The sequence below is a fragment of the Cystoisospora suis genome, assembly GCF_002600585.1.
Source record: "Cystoisospora suis strain Wien I chromosome Unknown contig_308, whole genome shotgun sequence".
NCBI classification, from domain to species: Eukaryota; Apicomplexa; class Conoidasida; order Eucoccidiorida; family Sarcocystidae; genus Cystoisospora; species Cystoisospora suis.
In genome coordinates, this window is record NW_027153109.1 from 290 (window position 1) to 21962 (window position 21673).

General features: G+C 50.2%; 2 protein-coding genes across 2 annotated transcripts; both read left to right on the forward strand.

Annotated features, from left to right (window-relative positions):
- Window positions 1–319: 319 nt before the first annotated feature.
- CSUI_000796 (uncharacterized protein) lies at window positions 320–1087 on the forward strand (the record flags this gene model as incomplete). The annotated part of the gene is made up of 1 exon (XM_068061003.1): window positions 320–1087. A coding segment is annotated over exon 1 (273 nt), but the record flags the coding sequence as incomplete, so codon positions are not given.
- Window positions 1088–3202: 2115 nt separating this feature from the next.
- CSUI_000797 (uncharacterized protein) lies at window positions 3203–14130 on the forward strand. The gene is made up of 5 exons (XM_068061004.1): window positions 3203–7104; window positions 8188–8246; window positions 9195–10140; window positions 11229–11532; window positions 12438–14130. Exons 1-5 carry the CDS (start codon window positions 4988–4990, stop codon window positions 13458–13460), a joined length of 4449 nt encoding a protein of 1482 aa, XP_067927010.1. The 5' UTR covers window positions 3203–4987; the 3' UTR covers window positions 13461–14130.
- Window positions 14131–21673: the final 7543 nt, after the last annotated feature.

Sequence of the window (21673 nt, forward strand, 5' to 3'; positions counted from 1 at the left end):
GCTTACTTCTTCCGGTGCTCACGCGCAATGGCCCCACCGGTGTGCAATGACATGCTGTACGGTGCCTGAATCCTGGGAAAGGCTGCAGTCCGGAGTGAGACGAGGAGCATAAGGAACTGCTAATGGCAACCGTCACTAGTTTCAGCGCGATTTCGAATAAGGGTGACCTCCGAGCAGTTTGCCTGAATGGCTTCGGTAGAACCGCTGTCCCCTCTGGGAGACCGGCGTAGGTCCGCGGTGGAGGCGACGGCAATATCTCTGGGATCACATGTCATAACGCACCTAACGACAACATCTGACTGCGCTGACACGATGGACTGGGTCCCTCCGCCTTCAGCCGTCAGGTAGACCTTTGGCAGAAAGGCGGACGAAGTGACACCTGCTGACGGAGAGGGACGGCTGTTTTGTTTTTTCTTCCTTCCTGTTGTCTGCTTGCCCGCACTCATGGTGAACCCATGTTACTGGCTGAGAACGCAGGTTGACGGCCCGATGCTTCAGGCCGCTCTCTGAAAGCTCCAGGCTGCTCGTCCTCCTTTTATGTAAGGTAGGGGGCAAACCCCGCCAACATATTACGACGTCACCAAACACCGCGACCAGCTACCCCCATGTAACAACACCGTGACTGCCTCCGCTTCACCTACTGCTCTGCACATTCCACCCGTTGCGGGCGTGAAGCAACACCCTTGCCGCTCACTAGCGCGGTAACAGTCTGAATGTGAATTCATCCCTAGAGCTGGATGACCATTCCAGCAGCGTAGGCTGCTGCACTGGCTATCAGCCAGAGACACGCTGACGGCGTAAATGAGCCTGATTCATGCTGATCTCCCTGCTCACCCGTCGGGGGCTCTGGCGTTCCCGGCGGACTCTGCTCCTTTTTTTTGGGAGCCGTAACATATACGGTACATCCTGTTTTTTCGTTCACGATGTCTGTTGGCTCAGAGGCATTACAGAAGTAGCAGAAGTGCTGGTCCGTGTTTGTGGGTGCGACGAGAGTGAGCTTGAACTCAGGCTCCGCTGCGGGCACTTCATGTTGGGCCGCCCTTTTCTCTTGTGTGTTGCCGACCAGCTCGAGGATGGAATCAGGGACAAGTTCTTGGAGAGTTGTCTCCTTGTTGGTGCACGTCGGCTTTTGTCCGTCCGCGGCGGTGGACACGTAGACTTTCGCCAGCTGATCCACGCTAAGGGTCTTTTCGCGGTCAGCCACTTTTTCAACTGGGTAAAGCTTCAGACCTTTTTTGCATTTAAACTGGAATACTCCTTTGTCACCATCAAGGCTGAGTGTCACCGGTTCGGTATCGCACTCTTGACTCTGGTTTCCTTGGACAGGTGGGCTATCTTTCCCAATTTCTTTTGCACTCCCTCCTCGGACCGGACGGTGCGGGGAAGCGGAAAGGCAGAAAAAAGCGAGACTCACAAGGGCCGCGATCCGGCGATCAACATGAAATATTCGCATTTTGTTACACCTTCAGCAACACAGACTGCTTTTGTACGACGGTGTCACTAAACTGAGGAGGAAACTGGATTAACAGAAGTGCTGCACGCCTGCTGCCGAGACCTGGTTTCACTAGTGTGTATTCGAAGGGTCGTTCCGCGTGACTGCGAGAACTGTGGGGCCTTGTGTCGAGAGGAATGACAGAATGCTCGCTCCTCACAAAAAGCGCTTCCAGAGAATATTAGAAGAGAGGACAGGAAATTCGTTGCCAGTCAGTAGTACCCCTTGCTTCATGCCAGTGTGCGTCACTCGGAGATTCCCAGTGACCAAGACAATACAGTATGCCCCTGTCTGAGAACCANNNAATCTCTGCATGCTAACAAAAGGAACGCATTTCCCATAAGCGCCGGCGGTGTGTCGGCGCACGCGGGCCTTATCACTAAAATACCAGAGCTATCGCCATACTACCCGACTCCGACGAGACCTCAAAAGAAAGTGAAGCAGTCTGCTGAGTCTTTCTCGAGGGCCTTACCAGACTGTGCGCCCTCTCCTAGAGGTAAACTACGAGAAAAGAGCTAGAATTCGACCCCTTCACCAGGAAAGGGGCTGAACGCCGCAGTGTGACAATCGGCTCGTCTGGGCCAATGCCATCAAGAGAGTGGCCCTAAGTTGGTCTAGAGAGGGAGGGGAAATGGCCTTTGTTGGAACGGGCTTGTGAAGAGGATGATCTAGTGTCTAAGCACTTATTGTCATGCGGGTGTGCGATATGGGGTCCTAGCAAATCCTATCTCATCCGTGCAAGTCTCTAGTTGCTTACGGTTTAGGGCACCCAAAAGCTCGTATCGACATTCCGGAGATCCCGCGGAAGCACCAGGAGCGGGGTCGTATGACGCTTTTAATGGGGCTTGACCTCGAAGCGGCAATGGCAGATTTGCCTATGCTAAGTGGCCTAGCTGCTCTCCTCAGCCACCTTAAGATCGCGCGCATGACTCGAGCGTGTCAGCTGGCTTCTTCATTCGGGTACTGTCCCGGTGAATGGTCAAAGCGAGGGGTGGCCGTCCGCTCTCGTGCATCAAGGCTCGCCTCTCAAAGGCACCGGGCTTTCTTCCTTCTCGCTCATCAGTTGTTCGCAACACATCTCACCTTGTATATGCAGTCCAGCGGGCGGAAAGCAGTTTTCGAAACGTAGACCTGCCTGAAAAACGGATATGAATCATAGGTCATGTTTAGCTGTGGTATGTTTTCGTGAATCGATGGTGACGAAGAACCTCCTACTTGTGAACGAAGAGAGAAGGGGAAGAGAAAGAGAATTCCAGCCTTGTTTCGTGGCTTTTCCTTTGCCGGGCAGGTCCCTAGTTTGAGGGAGATTCTGGGAATGTAAAAGGAAGAAGCGTTTTCACGCTCCCCTTTTTTTCTACAGCTAAGCAAACATCCATCACAAAGCGAAAGGTCTCATATTTGAGAGCAGAGGAAGTGCACAGACCCCCGTCTGAGTCTGCTACTCTTTGCCGACTTTCCTCCTCTATCAGACTCTTCACCTTACTGTCTCTAGCACGTTTAGTGCGGTGTTTAGCAGAGAGAAACAAATGAAGGGGATTCCTGCAGCAGACAGCTAACTACCTTTTACAGCCACTCCCAACATCCAATACTGCACGCTGAACTGATAGGGAGCCTGCTGTTAGATACTCTGAGAAAAGGGTGCAGAGACCTCTTCATTTATGACTGGGAAATGAAACTTCGATCTCTTTCAATCAAACTCCCCTCTATGCATATTGAGGGACTTCTTGATTCCTCCTCTATCCCCAAAAAAGAAAGGACAGAAGAGAGCTAGGGGAAAAAAAAGCCTACCCGTCGTTGCCAAACCAGTAATCCGTTTCTTTAGAGCATCAAGAACCTGCTCTTAATTGCGGATTACTGTCAACAATGAACTTGTTTTTCTTCTCCTCCTTTAGCTTCTCTTTCCTACGCATCCAACCGGATCGCCAGCCAAAAGGTCGTGTTCTTCATTTCTTTGCTCTCTCTTGCAAAGAAGAAAGTAAAAATACTAACGCAAAGAAGTCTGTTGTTCAAACCCCGTTGTAGAGCTTTCTCTTCTGCGTGGTGAGTGTGTCTTCTTGTCTTCTGCTGCCGCTCCCTCCTTGTGGTGGGTGGACCAGACGAAGAAGCGGGAGAAGGCAAAGCTGGGAGTCGTCGCATAAGTCCTGTCCCTTTCTTAGTGTTTGGCTTTCTCAGCGAATGCTTAGTAACGCTTCCTTGAGCGCGCTTCTTTGTTCCTCCTTATTTAGGCAGGTCAGGTTTATCCTTCTGAAAGAAGGAAACGAACTTGTTCTTTGCATCTACACGCGAAAAAGCAATTCTAACGGGCAGGCACACGAGAGTTCAGACGAGTGGGTGAAAAACTGGTGGATCTCTCTTTTTCCTTTCTCCATCTTTGTCTTTGTCCGCTTTCTTTAGCTGATGTAGAAAAGACCTTTCTGAGGGTTCAGTGTCCCAGTTCGCTTAAGCTTCTCTTTGTCTCCGTGTTTTCTCGTGAAGAAGTCCAGTCTTTCTCTTTCTCCCTCCTCTGGCTCGTACATAGTCTACAGGCACACTCATACATCCTTCACGAAAAGGAAGGGAGTTATCACTTTCTTTCTCATCTTTTTTCTTATTCCTTGGCAGCTTCTTGGTCATCCCCTTGTCACTCTCGGTTTTACTCTAACCTTGGTGGACTTTCTTCTGCTTTCTCCACTGTTGCTCGGCTCCTGTCCTCTCTGCTGAACTATCACGACATCTGTCTTACAGATTCTTAAAAGAGAAGGCAAGGCAACCCATAACGGCTCTTTTTCACTATACGGGGGAAAATGGGAGGGAGAAAAGCTCCTTGTCACCAGGTCTCTCCGAATAAAAACCACCACACCCATGGCATTCTCTCCTGTCAAGAAAAGGAGCTTTTCTCTAGAATCCTACCTTTCACGAATCATTCAACGTGATTGAATCGGGAAAACACTTTTGACTGTTTTCTCCTGTTTCCTCATCTTCACCGCTAGTCTGATTCTTCTTGGTCGTAGATAACCCGGTGACAGTCTCGTGAATCTCTCTGTGACTTCCTCCTTCACTTTTCTTCGTAATGTCCTCTTTTTGGCCGTACCTTTCCTGGCATAAGAGAGGGAGATTCTTGGATCCACTTAAAGCCTTTCTTTTCTTCTCTTTACAGCAAAATACTTAGCTCCTAACGACTATTTATCATCAAGCTCGATACTAGAGTTTCTTGTTACGTTTCCGTCCATCGGTCATTCTATTTGACGTTTCTTTCTCTTCTTCTTTCATTCTCCTACTTCTCTTCTTTTTCCTCCTGTCAGCCACCAGCATTCCTGTCCTTCTTCTTCTTGGCCTGTTTCTTCAGTTCACGGCGGACACGCTAAACTTTCATCGCTCCCTTTGCTTGGTCTCAGTGAACTCTTCATCTGTCTTTCTCTTTTTCTCTCCTGAGTGAATTCTCCATCTGTCTTTCTCTTTTTCTCTCTTGGGTGAATTCTCCATCTGTCTTTCTCTCCTCTTCTTTTGTTGACGACGATGCCACTACCTCCTCGTGTACTTCGTCATCAGCAACATACTCATCCATGCTTCTCCACCACCACCTCTTCTTCTTCTTTCTCTTGTTCTTCTCCCCCTCTTCGACCTTCTTCACCCCCTCCGTCTCTTCTTTCAGCCTTTCCAGCCTCCGACCCTAGCCACCATCAACCACCTCCATCACAAAGCCCACCTGACACCTTTTCTCTCCCTTCTCTTACAGTTTCTTCTTCTTGTTCCCTTTCTGATCCTTTCCTTGGCATGCCTCAGAAGTCTGTAGATTCATCTCATCCTTCTCCACCTTCTTGTCACGGCTTTCCGTCCTTATTACTTTCCGCCTCTCGGATCCTCTCAGCGGATAGTGCTCCCCAAAGACAGAGCCTCGACAAAGTTTGTTCGGCGAGGAGTCAAGCTGGCAGCTTCATCCATAGCAATGTTCACCTTTCTGAGCCATTGAGCACCATAAGCTCTTCTACTAGTGAAATCGCTTCTTCTGACCACTTAGCTTCTTTGTCTCTCCTTGAAGCTTCTCCGCTACTCGTAGCCGCCGTGGAAAATCAGCACCTTTCTTCTCCTCTTTCTTCTTCTCCTTCAGGTGTCTCTGTATCGTCTTCTTCTTCTCCTCCTCCTCCTCCAGGCGTCTCTGTATCTCCTTCCCGTTTCAGACCTGTCTCTGAGAGTTTCGTACGCAGAACTTCTCCAAGGATAGGAGGTAGACAGAGGGGTAGTATTCCTGCTTCTACTGGCCATACAGATAGCAGCAGTTCTTCTTCTTCTTCTACACTCTTGCTACCACCACAGAGTATGACGATGAAGAAAAAGATTACTAGCACTCCAGAACAAGAAGAAAAAGAACGAGACCTTAACCCTTTTCTTTCTTCATCCGATCCATGCTGTTGTAACCGAACAGGTCTTGTCTCTTCTTCTTCTTCTTTTCCTCCCTCGCCGTTCTCTTCTTTTCCTCTCTCAGCAGATGCATCTTCAAACTCTTCTCTTTCTGCTTCTAGTGTGTCAAGGTTGTTGACTTTACCATCTTCCTTTCAAAATGACAGCAAATCTTCTCCTCCGACTTTCCTTTCTTCTTCTTCAGCTTTCTGCCCGGCTCCATCATCTCCAAGAAAAGTAGTCAGTCAAAAGAAATCCCCCTTCTTCTTCGCCTCTTCTTCTACTCCACCTTCTTCCCGCCGGAGATCTCCAGCTGTATCACGGGGACTGAAGAGAAGCGAAGAAGAAGATGAAGGGTTTGAGAAAGAAGCTTCACTTGTCCGTGAAGCTATTCAACAGGAATCGGCTGAGATTTCCTCCTATTGTTCAAGAGTATATGATCTAGGAGGAGAACATCCTGAGAAGCTCACTGGTTTCTTATATCGTGGATGTACAGCTCAGGTCGTTACATCCACAGCAGGAATGTATGGAGAGATGGTTGAGAGCTCTGTAAGGCAAGTTGTGCAATATATGCGACATTATGGGGGAGATGAGTTCAGCGTCTTTCTTGATCTAGGTAGCGGTCGTGGTGCTCCATCATGTATAGCTCTCTATCAACAGCCTTGGCTTGCATGCTTAGGCATAGAAAAGTGCACAGAAGCCTATAGTCTATCTTTGAATACGCATCGCACGATCTTACGAAGAGAAACCGATTCCTCATGTGTCCTCCCTTCCTCATCTTTGTCATCTCCTCCTTATCCTCCACGTGTTCTTCCCCAAGACATGAGAAGAAGAACATCTTCTTCACATCAGGGTGCATCTCCCTCTCTCAGAGAAGATAAGCTGACGTCTCCTCTCTTTGCGCTACCAGCAGACAAGCGGACCCGTAGGAACAGATCAGAGGGGGGTCACGACGACCAACAGGAGAGTGTAGGAGGGAGGGAAGGCAAAGAAGGAGAGAAGAAGATGAAAGAAAAGAAAGAAGAAGAGAAGAGAGGAGGTGGTGCGGCTTGGGATTCTTGCCGTGAAGAAGAAAGAGAAGATATCTCAAGTAGAGACCATGGAACAGTGTTCACTAGAGTACCCCAGAGACGGATATGCTTCACACAAGAAGATCTTTCTTCTTTCTTACATTTAGAAGGCGTGACACATGTCTATTCATTCGATGCTGCTATGGAAGGACCTCTCATCAACTGGTAATATCCTCTCTCTCTCCTTCCTCTTCTCCTCATTTCTCTCCTTACATATATATGTGTACGTATATCTCGAATTAGATACATACAGAGCGATATGGAGACCATTTCATACATATATATACATATAGATTTGTGGATAAAGAGGTGCACCTCTGTTGATTGCTCGTCGCGGGTACTACTCTTATCATTCATAGACATGCGTTTGCGTGTATACAGAACACCGAAACCGAAGACTGATCCGTCGTGGGTTGATTCAATCGAGCACATGATATGGTGGTCAAACCAGTAGGATTAGAAGCAGACATCTGACTCATGCATGCATATTTCTCTTCTGTGGCAATTCCTGTTTTCATTGCGAGACAGTCAACCTATTAGTCCTCACATCTTCAATTCGCTTGGTACTTAGTGATATGGAAAGCATCATTCCATAGAGGCATGCCTGGCCCCCAGAGAAAACGTGTAAAATCACAGCGACATACCTAGCTAGCTAGGTAGCTAGCCATGTAGGCATGTCTGTTGTTGAGAGCTCTTCTCCGTCACGCCATGTCTCCGTCACTTCTCTGTCAGGCAGATCGTGAATCTTCGTCCACAGTTGCGTTGCTTCAACTCGCCTATTCTTACCTGGTTAGACACCTACACGCTCTTCCTTTCTGATCTCTTCCTTTCTTTCTTCCTCATGGGTATGTGTCTACACCCCCAAGCGCACAGAGGATGCTAGTCCCCTTCTATACACATGGATGTCTTTCTATACAGATGCAGGAGAAAGAGAAGACAACGTCTGCAGAAGTGTTTTTCTTCTCTCCTTCACTCCTGTTCTATCTCCCTCCCGCAAGATGTTCACAAGCATCTTTCGTACGTAGGTATGAATGCATCTATCTACGCAGACGTATATATATATATATATATATCTGGAATGTAAGTTGAAGAGGTAAGGGTACGGATGTCCTTGTCTACATGTTTCTATTTACTACAAACAGAAACGAGAGCTCGATGTCTATGTAAGTATGGTAGAAGAAAGAGAAGCAGGAGATGTTCTTTTTCTCTGTTGGTTTGTGCTTCCGCTTTCTTTTCTCCCTTTTCCAGGATTGTGCAGATGTTCCAGAGGACGAAGACTTGGTATGTGTATGCTTCTTTTCGTAATGGTAAGACGTCAGAAAGAGAAAAGAAGAAAAGTCACACTAAAAGTCAATAAGGGACACATATGTAGAGATAGATAGATATGAATATACTTATATCTTTCTCAGTGGACTGTGACTATCCTAAGACGCTGGAAGAGGGCGGTTTCTGAGGAGCCAACCCTATAGCGAAAGACATTAGAGTTGTAGTGAAGGTATAATTGCCATCTGTTTTCAACTTGTCTATGTACCTATGCATGTCTTGACACAACCCCCCCCCCTCCTCATTGATGTGCGCCGGATATCTCTCAAGGGCGTCGTCGTTCTTCCTCGAACTGGGCCGTCTCTTCATTGATGTAGCCCGAGACCTATAGGTCTGTTTGGAGAAGAATAAGGACATGTGAATGTACTACATAGATTTCGTTGGTGTTGCTAAAGCGAGAGGTTGAAGAGCACAAGAATACAGAAGTGTGGTGCCTGTGACTGTGCATCTGAAGAGTGAGAGAAGGACATCTTTCTTGCGTCCTTCTCTCGCTCTCCTCTGTCCTTTCTTCCTTGGGAGTAACCACTCATGATAACTCGGACTTGTTCTTTGCCGGAGGTACAGGATGTGTCCGCTAAGAAGAAGAGGAAAATATAGATCTCTGTGAAGTGCAGACCTGGGTCATCACTTCGAAGAGGGACTTCCCCTCTTCCCCGAAGAATCTGCGTGCTTTTCTTCTTTCATCCACTCTAAGAGTACCTCTCATCGCGCTACCTCCTTTTACACGTCGTCATACTGTCTGAACGGTGTGTAGGCCACTCCATCAACAGTAGATAGCGGGTGATCTGCGTGCATCTGTATGTATGTCGGTATGTATTATTGTATGCATGACCGGATACCTCGCATATCTAGGAAATCTTTGGTGTTACACCCTAGACTGCTAGGAAAGCATAGAGATGTCTATGAATGAAACTGGCTTTGTTTGCCTCTAGACTTGATCTCGAAGTTTGACTTGAGGGGAGCTTCTATCGTCGGACACGTGAGCAGTAACATGTGGATTTCCTCTGAAGGACGTACAACGTACATCTATGTGAAGAAAAACTGGAGAGAATGTAAGGCATATCATCGCCGATGGCTACTTCACTATCTTTTCAAGACCTTTCCTTCTTCTTCTTTCTCTCTCCATTCTTCTCCCCTTTCTTCTGCTTCGAAAGCCAAATGTGTAAACGCACGACAACAAGTAGAAGAGGAAGAAGCCGCGGTGTGTAGATTGCAATCTACTATACAGAGAGCCTTCTCCATCCTGTTAGAACGGCAAGAACAGATGTGGAATAGCACCGAGGATGAAGATGAAAGTGAAGTGCTCAGTCGGGGTGCATGCGATACGAGTCAGAATATACCGAACAACCGTACGGACTCAAGCAAAGAAACAGGCAGAAGAGAACTAACCTCGTCTTCTTCTTTCTCTCCACCGTCTCCTCCTTTCATGGCTTCAGCAACACCCCGCACGACCGAAAGAAATAGTTGTGGCAGTTCTCGCCTTCCCACAGAGGGCGAGGGAGAGAGAACAGGAAGAGGAAGAAGAAACAGTTCACACCGGCGTCCTAGTCAAAGCAGTGTCAGTAGACGTCGTAGCAGTGTAGTTAATCAAACTCAGCGACAAATTCAGATCCAACAGCTGTATATACAAACCCTTCTACAGTGTTGTAGACACCCAGGTGTCCTCTCCCCGTGTCTACATCTACAACAGCCTCTCTGGGAAGGAGAACAAGCGTCTTTAGAGGAGAGCGATGAGACGGTGATCAAGGAAGTAGCAAAGAACGAGAAAAAGACGAGTAACAGTGAAGACGTCGACGAAAGGTGGGATGGGGACGAGGAAGATCAATTGAGAGAGGCCGTCAGACATTTCCGATCTTGCTATGTGAGAATGTCAAGATGGTAAGAAAGTGCGAGGAAGACAGAAGTTTAGAGAGACGTTCTTCTTCATCTTGTATGCCGAAACTCACATGTGTATCGCAGCTCTTCTTCATTCTGTTGGACTGGCACCTTCAAACAACTTCCCTACCACCCTATCATAGATGTCCTAGTAGGAAGTGCTTTCAGCGTTCATATCGACTTGTATAGCCGTATGTGTGAATGACGTTACTGTCCTCTTTATCTATGTTTACATCTCTTTCTCCACATATGGAGACATCTGTGTGTGCTTCATGTGTCTGAAGAGCGAATAAGCAGCAGTTCGAAAGAAAGAAGAAGCAAAATGACCGAAGGTGTCTCCTGTGGTTACAAGCTGTCTCGGCCATTCTTCCATGTAGCCGCTGAGGTTTGTTTTTGATATACATGCACACGCATGCATACTTAAGTGTCACCGCACCCCCAAGCATTGGGTAGGTGGGTATTTGTATACACTGTTGGGACACTTGGGTCGCTTTATCATTCATCCGAAAGAAAAGAAGAAGCCGTGTCTCACACTGTACATACACGTCTTCCATTCATATTTGTTAAAGATATATATGTACGTGTCTAGGGATCCTTAGGGTATGCACAGTACGACACCTCGAGCACTCAAGGGGATCGCTTCTATGGCTTCCCATATATCGAGTAGAACGAGAGACACCTCTCTACCTTGCTGTCTCTACGGGGGCTTGGAGTTCCTGTCTCTTCTTGACTTCGTGTCCTGAACTCATACCTGGAAGAGCCAGGGAGGAGGCGAGCTCACTCATTCTGTCAGGGGAAGTATCCTCTGTTACGGTATTTCTTCGTCTTTCCTATTCATAGTTGGCAATATACAAAAGCGTAGTGTACTAGAGGAAACAGAGCATCAGAAATAAACACCATTGTCGTAAAGAAGAGACAAGCCCCCTGTGTGTGGGGTGCTTCTCTTCCCCCTGTTTCTGCTTCTTTTCTCATGTTTCAATGATGATATGCGGTGTCTACCAGGCAATAACGTATTTGAGCTGTTCCTTCATCGTAGACGCATGCATGTATCTATCTATCTATCTTTGATCTCTCTATCTGTCTATTTCTAGGTTCCAGCCTTTAACCATTCTGGATATGTTGAGACTCTCATTTTTACCGAGCGAAGGGCAAGAGGTGTGGCTTGCTCAACAGCAGACGCAGCTCAGAGGAGGTGGAGGTGTAGGAATCCTTACAAGGACCCGACGTTCGTTCATAAGAGGATTTGATGAACAACAGAGATCAAGAGAAGAATGTGAAAGAGACAGCTTATTAGAACTTCTCGCAAGAGAGGGAGATAACTATGACGACGACCAAGGCAGATGCTGTCGGGAAGATCTAGAGAGAAAACTGGAAGCTTGGAGAGTCGAAGACTACGTAAGCCGCGTCATATCTGACTCTTGTTTCTCATGCTATCGCACTCTGTTATCTATTGTGTTCCTTCTCAAGGTTTTGTATGATCTCTCACTTCAACACAGAAAGGTCTTAGGTATTGAATATATGTATAGAAAAATAGCTGAATGAGATTGGAGACACCAAGCACTTTCCCCTTGATCTTTACAGAGGCTGTCTCTTCACTCGAAAGGCGTGTCTCTTCCTTCTTTTCAAGAAAGTGTAGAATAGAAGAGTTGCTTGTCTGTTGTCGCGCTCAAAGGGTCAGCTTTCTTTCCTTTGCATCTTTCGTGTTAGCGTGGCTATATATGGCAGGCCCCAAGAGTGACATATAGAGAACAGAGGGAATGGAGAGGAAGGTAACCAAGCCAAGTTTCCTTTCATGATGGAAAGAAGCCTTTTCTTCTCTCCCAATTCCTCCTTGCACTCCTTCTCGCCAGTTTGAGAGAGGAGGTAGTTGCATGTGCATGGAGAACAAAAGGAAGCGATAAGTCATGCTGTCTGGTAGGCTTCATTTTCAAAGAAGCTGTCACGGAGTGTCCTTCTCCTTCCCTTCCATTCCCGCTCGTCTCCTCTTTGTGATATGAAGGAAGTTATATATGCATGCATCTGTGAATTGATTTCTCTCTAGCTATCTTCTATTCCTGCTTTTGGCGTCCGTCTCTCCGCTTGGATACATAGACACACGTGTATTTCCGTGTCTCCATGAGTCATGATATCTCCGTAGATACAGCACCGGCTTAGTCGCTCTTCCGTGACAAACGGGTCTGGCAACCAAGTGAGAGAAAGTAGAGAAGAAGCGGGGAAGGGTGGCTGGACTGTATCAAGCTCTGACGACAACGAAAGAGTGTTCCGTTGGTTTCTTTTGTTGTGTTTTGTTTTTCTTCCAGTCTATCTTCCCGTACAGCCCTGTAGGGGCCCGCGAGCTCCCCGAGGAGATAAGAGATACCATAGAGAAAGATGCTGTTACGATAGCTGATTCTCTATCTCATTTGCTTTGCTCCTCGACATCATCTGTCCGTTCTCCTTCCCCGCCGCTTAGTCGTACTACGTCACCTATTAGGAGGCATTCTACCTCACCCTTGCGCAAGACACGGAGCTATAGTGGCAGTGTCGCGCAGCAGGAGCGCCAGGTTCCTGTTGATGTTAGGTTGAACCCGTCAGGGAGGGAGAGTACCAGTGATCCAATGCGATCCTCCCGTCGTTCTTATTCTCCTATATTGAACCGAGCCAAGAAGAACAGTACGACAGAGTCGGTCGTTTCTGGTCTCCACAGTACTACGACAGGAACGTCTTCAGGAGAAGATTCTGTCACAACGACAGGATTGCCAGCAACAGCTTGGGCGACGCTCAGCGGGGAGGGTAGATACACGCGTACTCAGAATGCAAGGCAAGGTGATCTTCTTGAGACACTCCTGACGTCCACCCCTCCGCGTAACAAAACGCAGGGGGGTTGCCGTGCTGGGAGAATTTCTTCTAAGCCAATAGCAGATCCAGTTCTTTCTTGTAGTCACAGTGACCATGATGAGAGTATGAAGACCACACCACGCGAATCGAATGAAGGAAAACAACAACGACAGACAAGGACACCTTCCAAAGGTCCGGAACAACGGGGTACTCACAATCGGAATCTAGCGAATCGTTCTGGGGAACTAAACACCATGGCACAAGAGACACGAAGTAGCAGGGCTGACCAAGGGAACTCTTCTCTAAAACGTAGAGGAAGTCGGCGGAGGCAGTCCGATGGTGTATGGGATGCACATACTCCGCGAATGACTCCGCGAACTAGGTCAGCATTCAAGCAGGTCGAGCAAGGCCTTGAGGCTCTAGAACTCTGTAGTTCTGTTAGCAGACGACGGCGAAGAGTCACAGAGGCCCCCAGGGAGGAGGAATTAGACGACGTGAAAATGTGAATGGCAAATTCTCTCTTCTCAACCGAAACAGAGAAGAGCAGGGGTTGAGTGAGGAGGGACGAATGAAGAGTCTGTCGGTCCCAAACACAGGTGGATCGTACGCTGAACGAACCGGAGTGGCCGGAGTCAGTTATTTCCTACTCTTCTGGGTGTTCTGCCCTCAACTTGCTTTCCATAGGAGGACTGAAGATCGGTCTACGTTCTCTTGGCGTGTTCATATGTGTGCGACTTCAATTTGCGATCAACCACTGGAAGGGTTTCCATCCGAGCATGGGCAGGTAGTCTCGGAAGAGGTTCCCAGTGTGCACTTTGGGAAACAATGATTCGTGCCCTGTCACGATTCCTTCAGCTGGCACCGTCACGGTGGTAAAGCAAAATTGTTTACAAGGGAGGGCGCAAAACGGCGTGTCGAAACATCAACCAAATCGGTCCAAGCATCGGATCTAAGACACTCGTCGAGTGTTCAACCCTCAAAGCTCGGCTTGCTCAAGGGGATAATGCAGTGTGGGAAGAAGCTTTCTGGTCTGTCAGAAGAGGGAGTGAGCACCAATGACTAAGGCTCGGGGAAACGATCATGGTGTGTTTCTCTGTTCCCATCGTTTCTTTTTCTGATTTTGCGCGTCTGACCTTAGAAGGGTGTTCTTGCGTTTTTCAGACATCTGTAGGGGATACTGCGTCAGACTTTGATTCGGCTCGAGGACTTAGTCTGTATCCTGGTAACAAAATCGTTTGTAAGATTTCATCACCTGGGAGAAGACGGGGTGCAGCGGAGTCGGAGCACTTGGCTGTACGATCTGCCTTATTTCTTCTGCGCCAGCTTCTCGCCGGGCGTCTTTGTTTTCACCAGAGAAAACCGTCAAGGAGTGGTGGGTAACGGCCCCTCAGAGATGAAGGAACAAAAGGATCGGTCTCCGGTTGTTTGCTACGTGTGGACTCCCACACAAACGCACCATCAAGAACACCGATAGTGCTATACCTTCTGCTTTTGCGTCGCATGCGACCCCTGCAGTCGCTTGCTGCACGAGTGACACGAGGACGAATTCAAACCCAGAATAAATTCTTTCTCTTGTCTATAATGCATGATTTGCCGGGAGCAACCCGGTGAGCAGAAGCAAGCTCGATGAGTCTAGGAGCAGATCTTAATGGACCAGAGTACTCGATCATTGCTTGGACGTTCTTCCTGAGAGATCTTGGACGATAAACCCAACTGTACTCACAGCCCGAGTCCTGCTCTTGTCTTGAGCGAGGGTGCGGGGATGAGTTGAAATACACTTGACACAGGGAGGACTTTGTGTTCAGCATTTCTAGTCGGGTTCAGGGCTCACTGGAAGCACAAGTGTAGCTTCAGCGTAATCGGAGGAAAGCGAATAAGAGACTGTTGGCAGCTACAACTGTAACCGAGCACGGACGCTTCTCTTGTGCACGAAACAAGTACTGTCTGGACCCCCACGCATCTGTGGATGAAGTCGTATTTGGTCAAGGTCCGCTTCAGTCCGGCACACCGTCGGGAAGGTCTCACGGCTGGCGTTGCCGCCCACATGGTAACAAGCCTCAACGACACCCAGTTGTCACTGCCGCACCACGGGTAAGTTCTTCAGTGTCCTCACCCAGTCGACGGCTAGTAGAGGCCACATAGCCCACAAAAATCTTTTGCAAGAAAAAGGCTATCTGCGAGGCCGGTGGGGCCTCAGAGTTGCAATGATAGCGTCGGGCTCTTCCGTGGCAATGTTCTGGGCCTGGTAAAACCGCTGAGCTGACGAAGAAGAATTTTTTTTTCTGTCAGCACGGAGCAGTCCTGCAGGGTCCCCCTGCATCGTTTCCAGACAGCGGCACACCGAACTGTGTGAGACTTGGGAATTATTTTGTCCCGCACACTGCCACGAAGCGAAGGATGCTCAACAAGCGGCAGTCTGCTTGTTCTCTCCTGTTCTCCTCTCGCGGGGGCCGCTTACAAAACAAGTGATCATTACGACGTTTTTTCTTTAGGGCCCCACAGTTCACGCAGCTGCTCAGAACGCTCTTCCTATTGTGCATTACGTCAACACAGATCTCGATAGCGACCGTGCGGCAGTCCTGCTGCTATCATTTCGGTGATAATATTCTACGGAACCACTCGTTTTACCACAATTGGTAGGCGAAATGAAGATCTTTCTTGTTGATCGGTGGATCATTGTCAGCACCGCCTTCTTCTGCTTCTTCGCTGCCAAGCACTGTCTCGTTCGAGGCGAGAAACCGAAGAAGATCCGGCTAGTAGACGGGGTGGCTGGCCCAGAAGAAAGTATCGAAACTGATGAATGCAGGAGTGGATCTGTCGTCCTGGAGGTGACCCGGGACAAAAGGGTGTTTCAGTTCAAGTGCGCACAAGGTTCGAAACTCCACCCAGTTGAAAAGGATACTGGCGAAACGGACCTCCAGGCGGCCCACCTGAAGAAAGTATACGAGTTCGCTGCCGGAGACAAATCAGGTCCAACGTGTGGCGCCACGACAGGAAATCTCTCTGAGCTCGTTCCCAACTCCGCGCTCACCGTGGTCCACGACGGACGAGCGAGAGTGGGTCTAGGGGAGCAGGCCAGCCAGACAGTGTTCAAACTCACTCTCGGTGACGCCCCCGATGACGAAAAGCACCTCTGCTACACTTGCGTCACTCCTGGTGAGGCGGGTTCTCTTGGTCGGACTGCTGGGTGCACCATATATGCAACGGTGCCCCAAAAAGAAAAGCCGAAGCCGCAGGAGCCCCCCCAGGAGCCAGGCGAGGAGGTGACCCCGCCAGAAGAGTCTGGCTTTTATTCGCCCTCAGCGTCCCTTTGGCTTGCGTCAAGTGTGGCGGGATGCTTGTCGGCATTAATGCTTCTTCTATAGAGCAGTATCCAGATCTCTGCGAAATGAAGCCCCCCGCGTCCGACCTGATAGGGTCCCCCAGCGTACAAAAACGCTAGAGTCCGGCAGCCCCTCCGCTCACGTCGAAGACCGTAACATTTTACCGACTGCTGGCGCGACTGAACGCAATCACACGGCACAAACCGTCTTGGGGCACTGCCACTTCCAGATCGTGTATCTTAGGGAATCCTTTATGCATGCATAGGTGGGTTACGTTCTCTGTATCCGTTTTGTCTTTGACCTTTCTATATCTGTCGAGATGTGTATCGAGATGCATGTGTATTCATTGGCGAGAACGTGGATGTTGTCTTCCGAACAGATGATCCGGGGACTCCGAAGACGAAAGAGGAGCACGCGGAATAGTGACTGTATAGAGATTTCAATACCACATTAAGGCCTTAGAAAAACAGCGTACTAGTACCCTGCTTCTGTTGTCCCAGCGCCGCGTCCTGAGTGCGGATGCCGTTTTTTGTGCCCAACAGTGAATGCCGGTTTCTCTCCCTAAGCGCCCGCAACGGTCCATGCTCTTGGCGACACTGGCTGCGTAAAATTTCGTTCTCGAGAAATTCGGACCTCGAGGTCTTCATTGCACGAACGTATCCAAATTCTATAGCTGTCTCACCTACACTGCGTCGGAGTGGGTGCGCAGTCTAGTACGATTCTTCCTTAACAAACAGTGGCTGTCTCGCTTCTTTGGCAATCCCCATGGGTGTCACGATCGCTTCCAATATTCCAGTGGCAGCGACCTTTTCGCACTAAACGGCCAACGTCAGGAAAATATGTCTTCTTCGTCAACACGCAGGGGTCCTGCAGCGGCGCAGCGTGGGTTCACGGAGCAGCACACTGAAGCCTTTGAGGCAACCCAGCACCTCGTCATCGCAACTGCCGTGAAGCCGAGAGAACTCCTCTGGCCGCAGTCTGCTTGTTATCCTCTCCTGAAGTTCTTCTTTGAGCGGGAGTGCAACCCTCGCTCTTTTGTTGAGTGCCCCGGTTCTCCGCTCCAACGTCCCTAGCACGCACCATCCCAAGGGAGATTCTGACAGCAATTGTGCGCACTTTTTACTGACCCACCTTCCCTTCACCTTTAGTACAAAACTTTACTAAGCCACCTTGGTTTACTCCCGTCGTGACCACAATGGAGATGTTGCCTGCTTCTCGCCGACTCATTGCCCTCTTCAAGGCCGTCCTCGTCTGCCACATATTCAGCTTGACAGCAAAGTAGTGCCCACTACAGAGAATGTCTTCATTAAAATGCAAAACTTCAAGTTTCAGAGTGGACGGTGAGAGAGGCAGTGTTCAGTTCAACTGCGCAAAAGGTTCGAAGCTGTATCCAGTGGAAGAACGTGGACGCTAGAGAAACCACTGAGGAGCGGCCGAACAAAGTTCAGGGGTCCACAAGTACATATCCACCAGAACCTCGGACGTGTAGCGGCGGCGGTAAGATGCCCGGTACCCTTGTGCCCGAAGCCACAGTTGGGCTGGCGAAAAAGGCAACCAAGGCAGCTCAACAGGCATCTGCTGTGCGGGAGTTCCGACTTGAATTCACTACGCCCGCGACAAGGATACAGAACTTTGCTGCACCTTCACCGAGCCCGTAGCGAAAGGCATCGGTGGCGTAACAGCAGGCTGCACCATACAAGTAACGGTCCCAAAAAAGAGGCAGCAGAGCCGCCGGCGGGTGAGCCTTCGGATTCTGAATCTTTTCTGGGCCCAACGTCCTGCTGGAAATACATAGTGCAGCAGCATGTGCAGCTGGGTTGGTGGTGCGGACAACACTGTCTTGCTTCGAGGCAACGGCGCTCCTTTGCCTCCTTCCGACACTGTTCCCGGTAGAAGAGAGCGTAGAGCCTGCGGCGCTTCAACTACCGAGTCAAGATGCAACGCTGTACTCGCGGCTTGGTCGAGTGTGCGGAGGAGGCCACAAACGGCGCTCCGTACAGGAGACCTGGATTCGGATACACAGTCGAGACCATTGCTGGGCTGCTACTGAAAGAAGGCGGCCTACACCCCACGCTGGCCGCCCATTGCTACTAGCCAAATGTGCTGGGGGTTGGCCGGAGCGAAGGCACGCGCAGTGTTGCTTCCATGAGAGGAGCGACGTCGCACTGCTTCAGAGTTCCCGGCGCGATTACCTCTCTGCCCTGCCGTGCATACTCTGGTCTCTCCGAGAGGGACTGTGACTTTTACCGGCGGCATTGCGTTGAACTGCCGGGACGCGTGTTTCTGTCAAAGTGCGGCGCAACACTGCCGCGCACGGGGGCTTGGAGGTGTCGCGTGTAACAGTTGCTGTCATCACTTGGGTCGCACGGTTAGGTTACTTGCCGCACTCCTCGCTGCTGTAAAACCAGGAGCTTTCCGTACCACAGAGCGCTCCCGGGCACACTACCGAGGTGACCCCCCGTCAGCACACGGCAAAGGTTGGCGTCTCATCAGGCAGCCCGGGAAACCATACCGAGCGGCTTCGCCGCTCACTGCCAGCACCACATCACTCCTACGCCTGCAATCGATGCGTCCTCGCCAGCCCATGCCCCTGGAGTTCTCGATCTTGCAGCCGAGGAATGTCAACTAGTTCTCCGTAGTTCTGATGTATTTCACAGAGCTCGCTTTCCAGTCAAGTCCAAAGATGGCCAAGCGCCAGTTCATGAACTGGCGCTTGGCCATCTCGTATGGCTTCCGTGGGCGCACGCCCAATGGCACTTGTCCAGCCCACTGGAGTCCGCGGCTGACATCCTCGTCGAAGGTTCTGCTCACCCGTGTCCAGCCAGGCGGCATTGGCACCTCTCAAGAAGGTCGTTCCCTGATATTTGGACAGGGGATCCTGGTAGCGAGTAGTTTTCGGGATCTTTGAACCATGGGTAGTTCACGCCCAGTTACGTTTTCCTGCTGGCCCCCGTCTTCCGGAGGTGTTGCACAAGACACGTTAAGAATCCGCGGATCTCTCAGCTTCACCCCACTCCAGAAAATGCGCTGCGCTCCGGCAGTTCGTTACGGCCTTCGCAGAGACTGCAGTCTCCACCTGGGAGACCAGAGCAGGGACGCCACGGCAAGGGCACAGTACGGGCATCCAAAGTCACAAGCGCGAGGCCCCGTCCCTTCGGAGCAGGAGCGCGGTTCTCTACTTTTTCGCTGCGAGGAGCTAGCCAGGCGCAAGATGTCGCGCCGTCCCGCAGCCATGCACCGCTCCACGGTGAAATCGGAGCGGTACCCTAGAAGAACGCAGCCGACCACCGTCTCCGAAAATAAGCATCGGTCTACAGAAGAGGCATCAGCCCAAGCGCACATGCTGCTACACCAAGTGTCAGCCAGCGGAATACTGGGGGCGAAATGGCGCCGGATTCGGGCGGGTGATCTCCCTGCCCATCTGTCTCCGGATCCGTCGGGAGCTGTGGTCCTGTTGGCTTCTCTGGCTCTTTCTTTTTAGGCACTTTCACATCTATGGTGCAGTTTGCCGCTCGGCCACTATGATTCTCAGTTTGAGGGTCAGTACAGATGTAGCAGAAGCGCTGGTCGTTCTCTACTGGTGCAACGAGACTAAGTCTGAACTGAGACTCGCCGACCAGCTGCTGTTGAGCCGCGCGCTTTCCTGCCTCAGTGACCACCTCGAGTGTAGATCCAGGAACAAGCGCATCGAGTGTTGAACCGCTGTCGCCACATTTGTGCCCTCGTTCGGTGGCGCTGAACAGGTAGACCTGTTTTCGCTCTTCGTCAGTGAGGCTTTTTCCAGGGCTGTCTGCTTTCTCGACCGGGTAGAGTTTCAATCCTGGCCCACATTTAAACTGAAAACTTCCTTTGTCTCCTTCCAGGGAGAGGCTTACAGGGTCCTGAGTACATGTTTTAATGCCCGTGTCCCCCGGAGCGGCGACAGCTCTTTTATTCAGTTGAAGAGACTCTGTTGCCTCGCCTCGGACGGCGAAGTACCTGGGGGAAGCGGGAAGGCAGAGGAGGGCAACACCGATAAGCGCTGTGATCCGGCAAATAACGGGAAACATCTCCATTGCGACGTCACCTGCAGTAAAACAGGATGATTCAGTAGGTGCCCGTTGCCAAAGTGAGCTCAAACACAAGTGTTGCACAGTTACTGCCGAGATCCGTTTCTGATGTGGCGGACACCGGAAAAACTGTCGCGGGTTGCTGGGTGATCTGTGGGGCCCTGTAAGGAGTAGAAGAACGGCGCAGAGCTCACTCCGTAGGTGCACTTCAAGAGAGGGGAACTGGAGAGGGAGCTTGTCTGCAGACGAACAATCTTTGGCTCTGGCAATGGGCAACTTTAACGTGTCAGTGGTCCCTGGAGACACCCAGTGTACCCCCAGCTACAGACAGTGCGGTGTGCGTTTGCAGGAATTTTGCACGGCTAAAATAAAAATCGAGTTTCGAGGACGCTGGCGCACACCCCTAGGGCCTTCCCGAGTGCAGTGAGTCGCTGGAGGCTTTCTGCGCGGCAACAAATGAAAACTCGTTTCACGACGTCGCCTTATCAGCGCCGCTTTGGCATGGGCTTTAGGCCTCACGGCTCCGGAGGGGGGTTCGGTTAGCCAGTTCTTGGTTGGTTTCGGTTGGTCTTAGAAGTCGATCCCATGCATCCTCCTCCTGTACCTCGTACAGAAAATGAAGCTTTCTGCATCTCACCGCTCTCACGCCGTGTCAGCAAGGAATTCAGGTGATCGAATGCAAACTGTGCTCTGGAGACCCCCGTCCTTAGACTGCCTGCTGCTCCGCCGAAGTCCTCTCAATCAAAAAGGGACGTGTCTCCCTCGTCAGCTCTGTCCGTTGTATCTGTTGTTCCGTGCTGTCTGGTTTATTTGATCACTACATTCCAACTACCTCAAGAGGTCTCTACAGCGCCGTTGTCTGTCGCTTGCCTTGGCCCGATGTCAATGGAGTGGTCCTCTACCCCCGCCCGCGTTGGGGTTTGCGCTACCGAAGCTTCTCTCACTCGGCAACAGCATCGTGCCCCCAGTAGCTTGTGACTTCCCACTCACTAGTCATAAGCTCACTCCCGCGTAAGAGCAAAGATGGAAGGTTGCTAGGAGTGGTTCACAAAAACTTCCTCCAGCACGGGGACCTCCTTTTCGTACGTGGACTAGTAGACGTTTGGTGTGCTTCGAAGTTTTTGATGTTGCGTGCGCGCACTCCGGCTACGCGTGTGAATACCTCTTGCAGCTAGTGCTGCCCAGGCTTCCGGCTGATCCTGTCATGCTAGGATATATTCCTCGCGACGTCTCTCACAATCCTGGGGAGACGAGACATTGATAATTCTGCCCTACTGTTGTTCGTTGATCGTCCTTATATAGGCGACCGAGTACAAGCCGCAGGGCCGTGTACTGTTACTTGTACCT

Excerpts from the sequence above, each read along its gene's own strand:
- CSUI_000797 (XM_068061004.1), top strand. The coding sequence starts at position 4,988 with ATGCCACTACCTCCTCGTGTACTTCGTCATCAGCAACATACTCATCCA. Across the intron at positions 8,247-9,194 it reads GTATGCTTCTTTTCGTAATG|ACTTGATCTCGAAGTTTGAC; the intron begins GTAAGACGTCAG and ends GTTTGCCTCTAG. Across the intron at positions 10,141-11,228 it reads TATGTGAGAATGTCAAGATG|GTTCCAGCCTTTAACCATTC; the intron begins GTAAGAAAGTGC and ends GTCTATTTCTAG.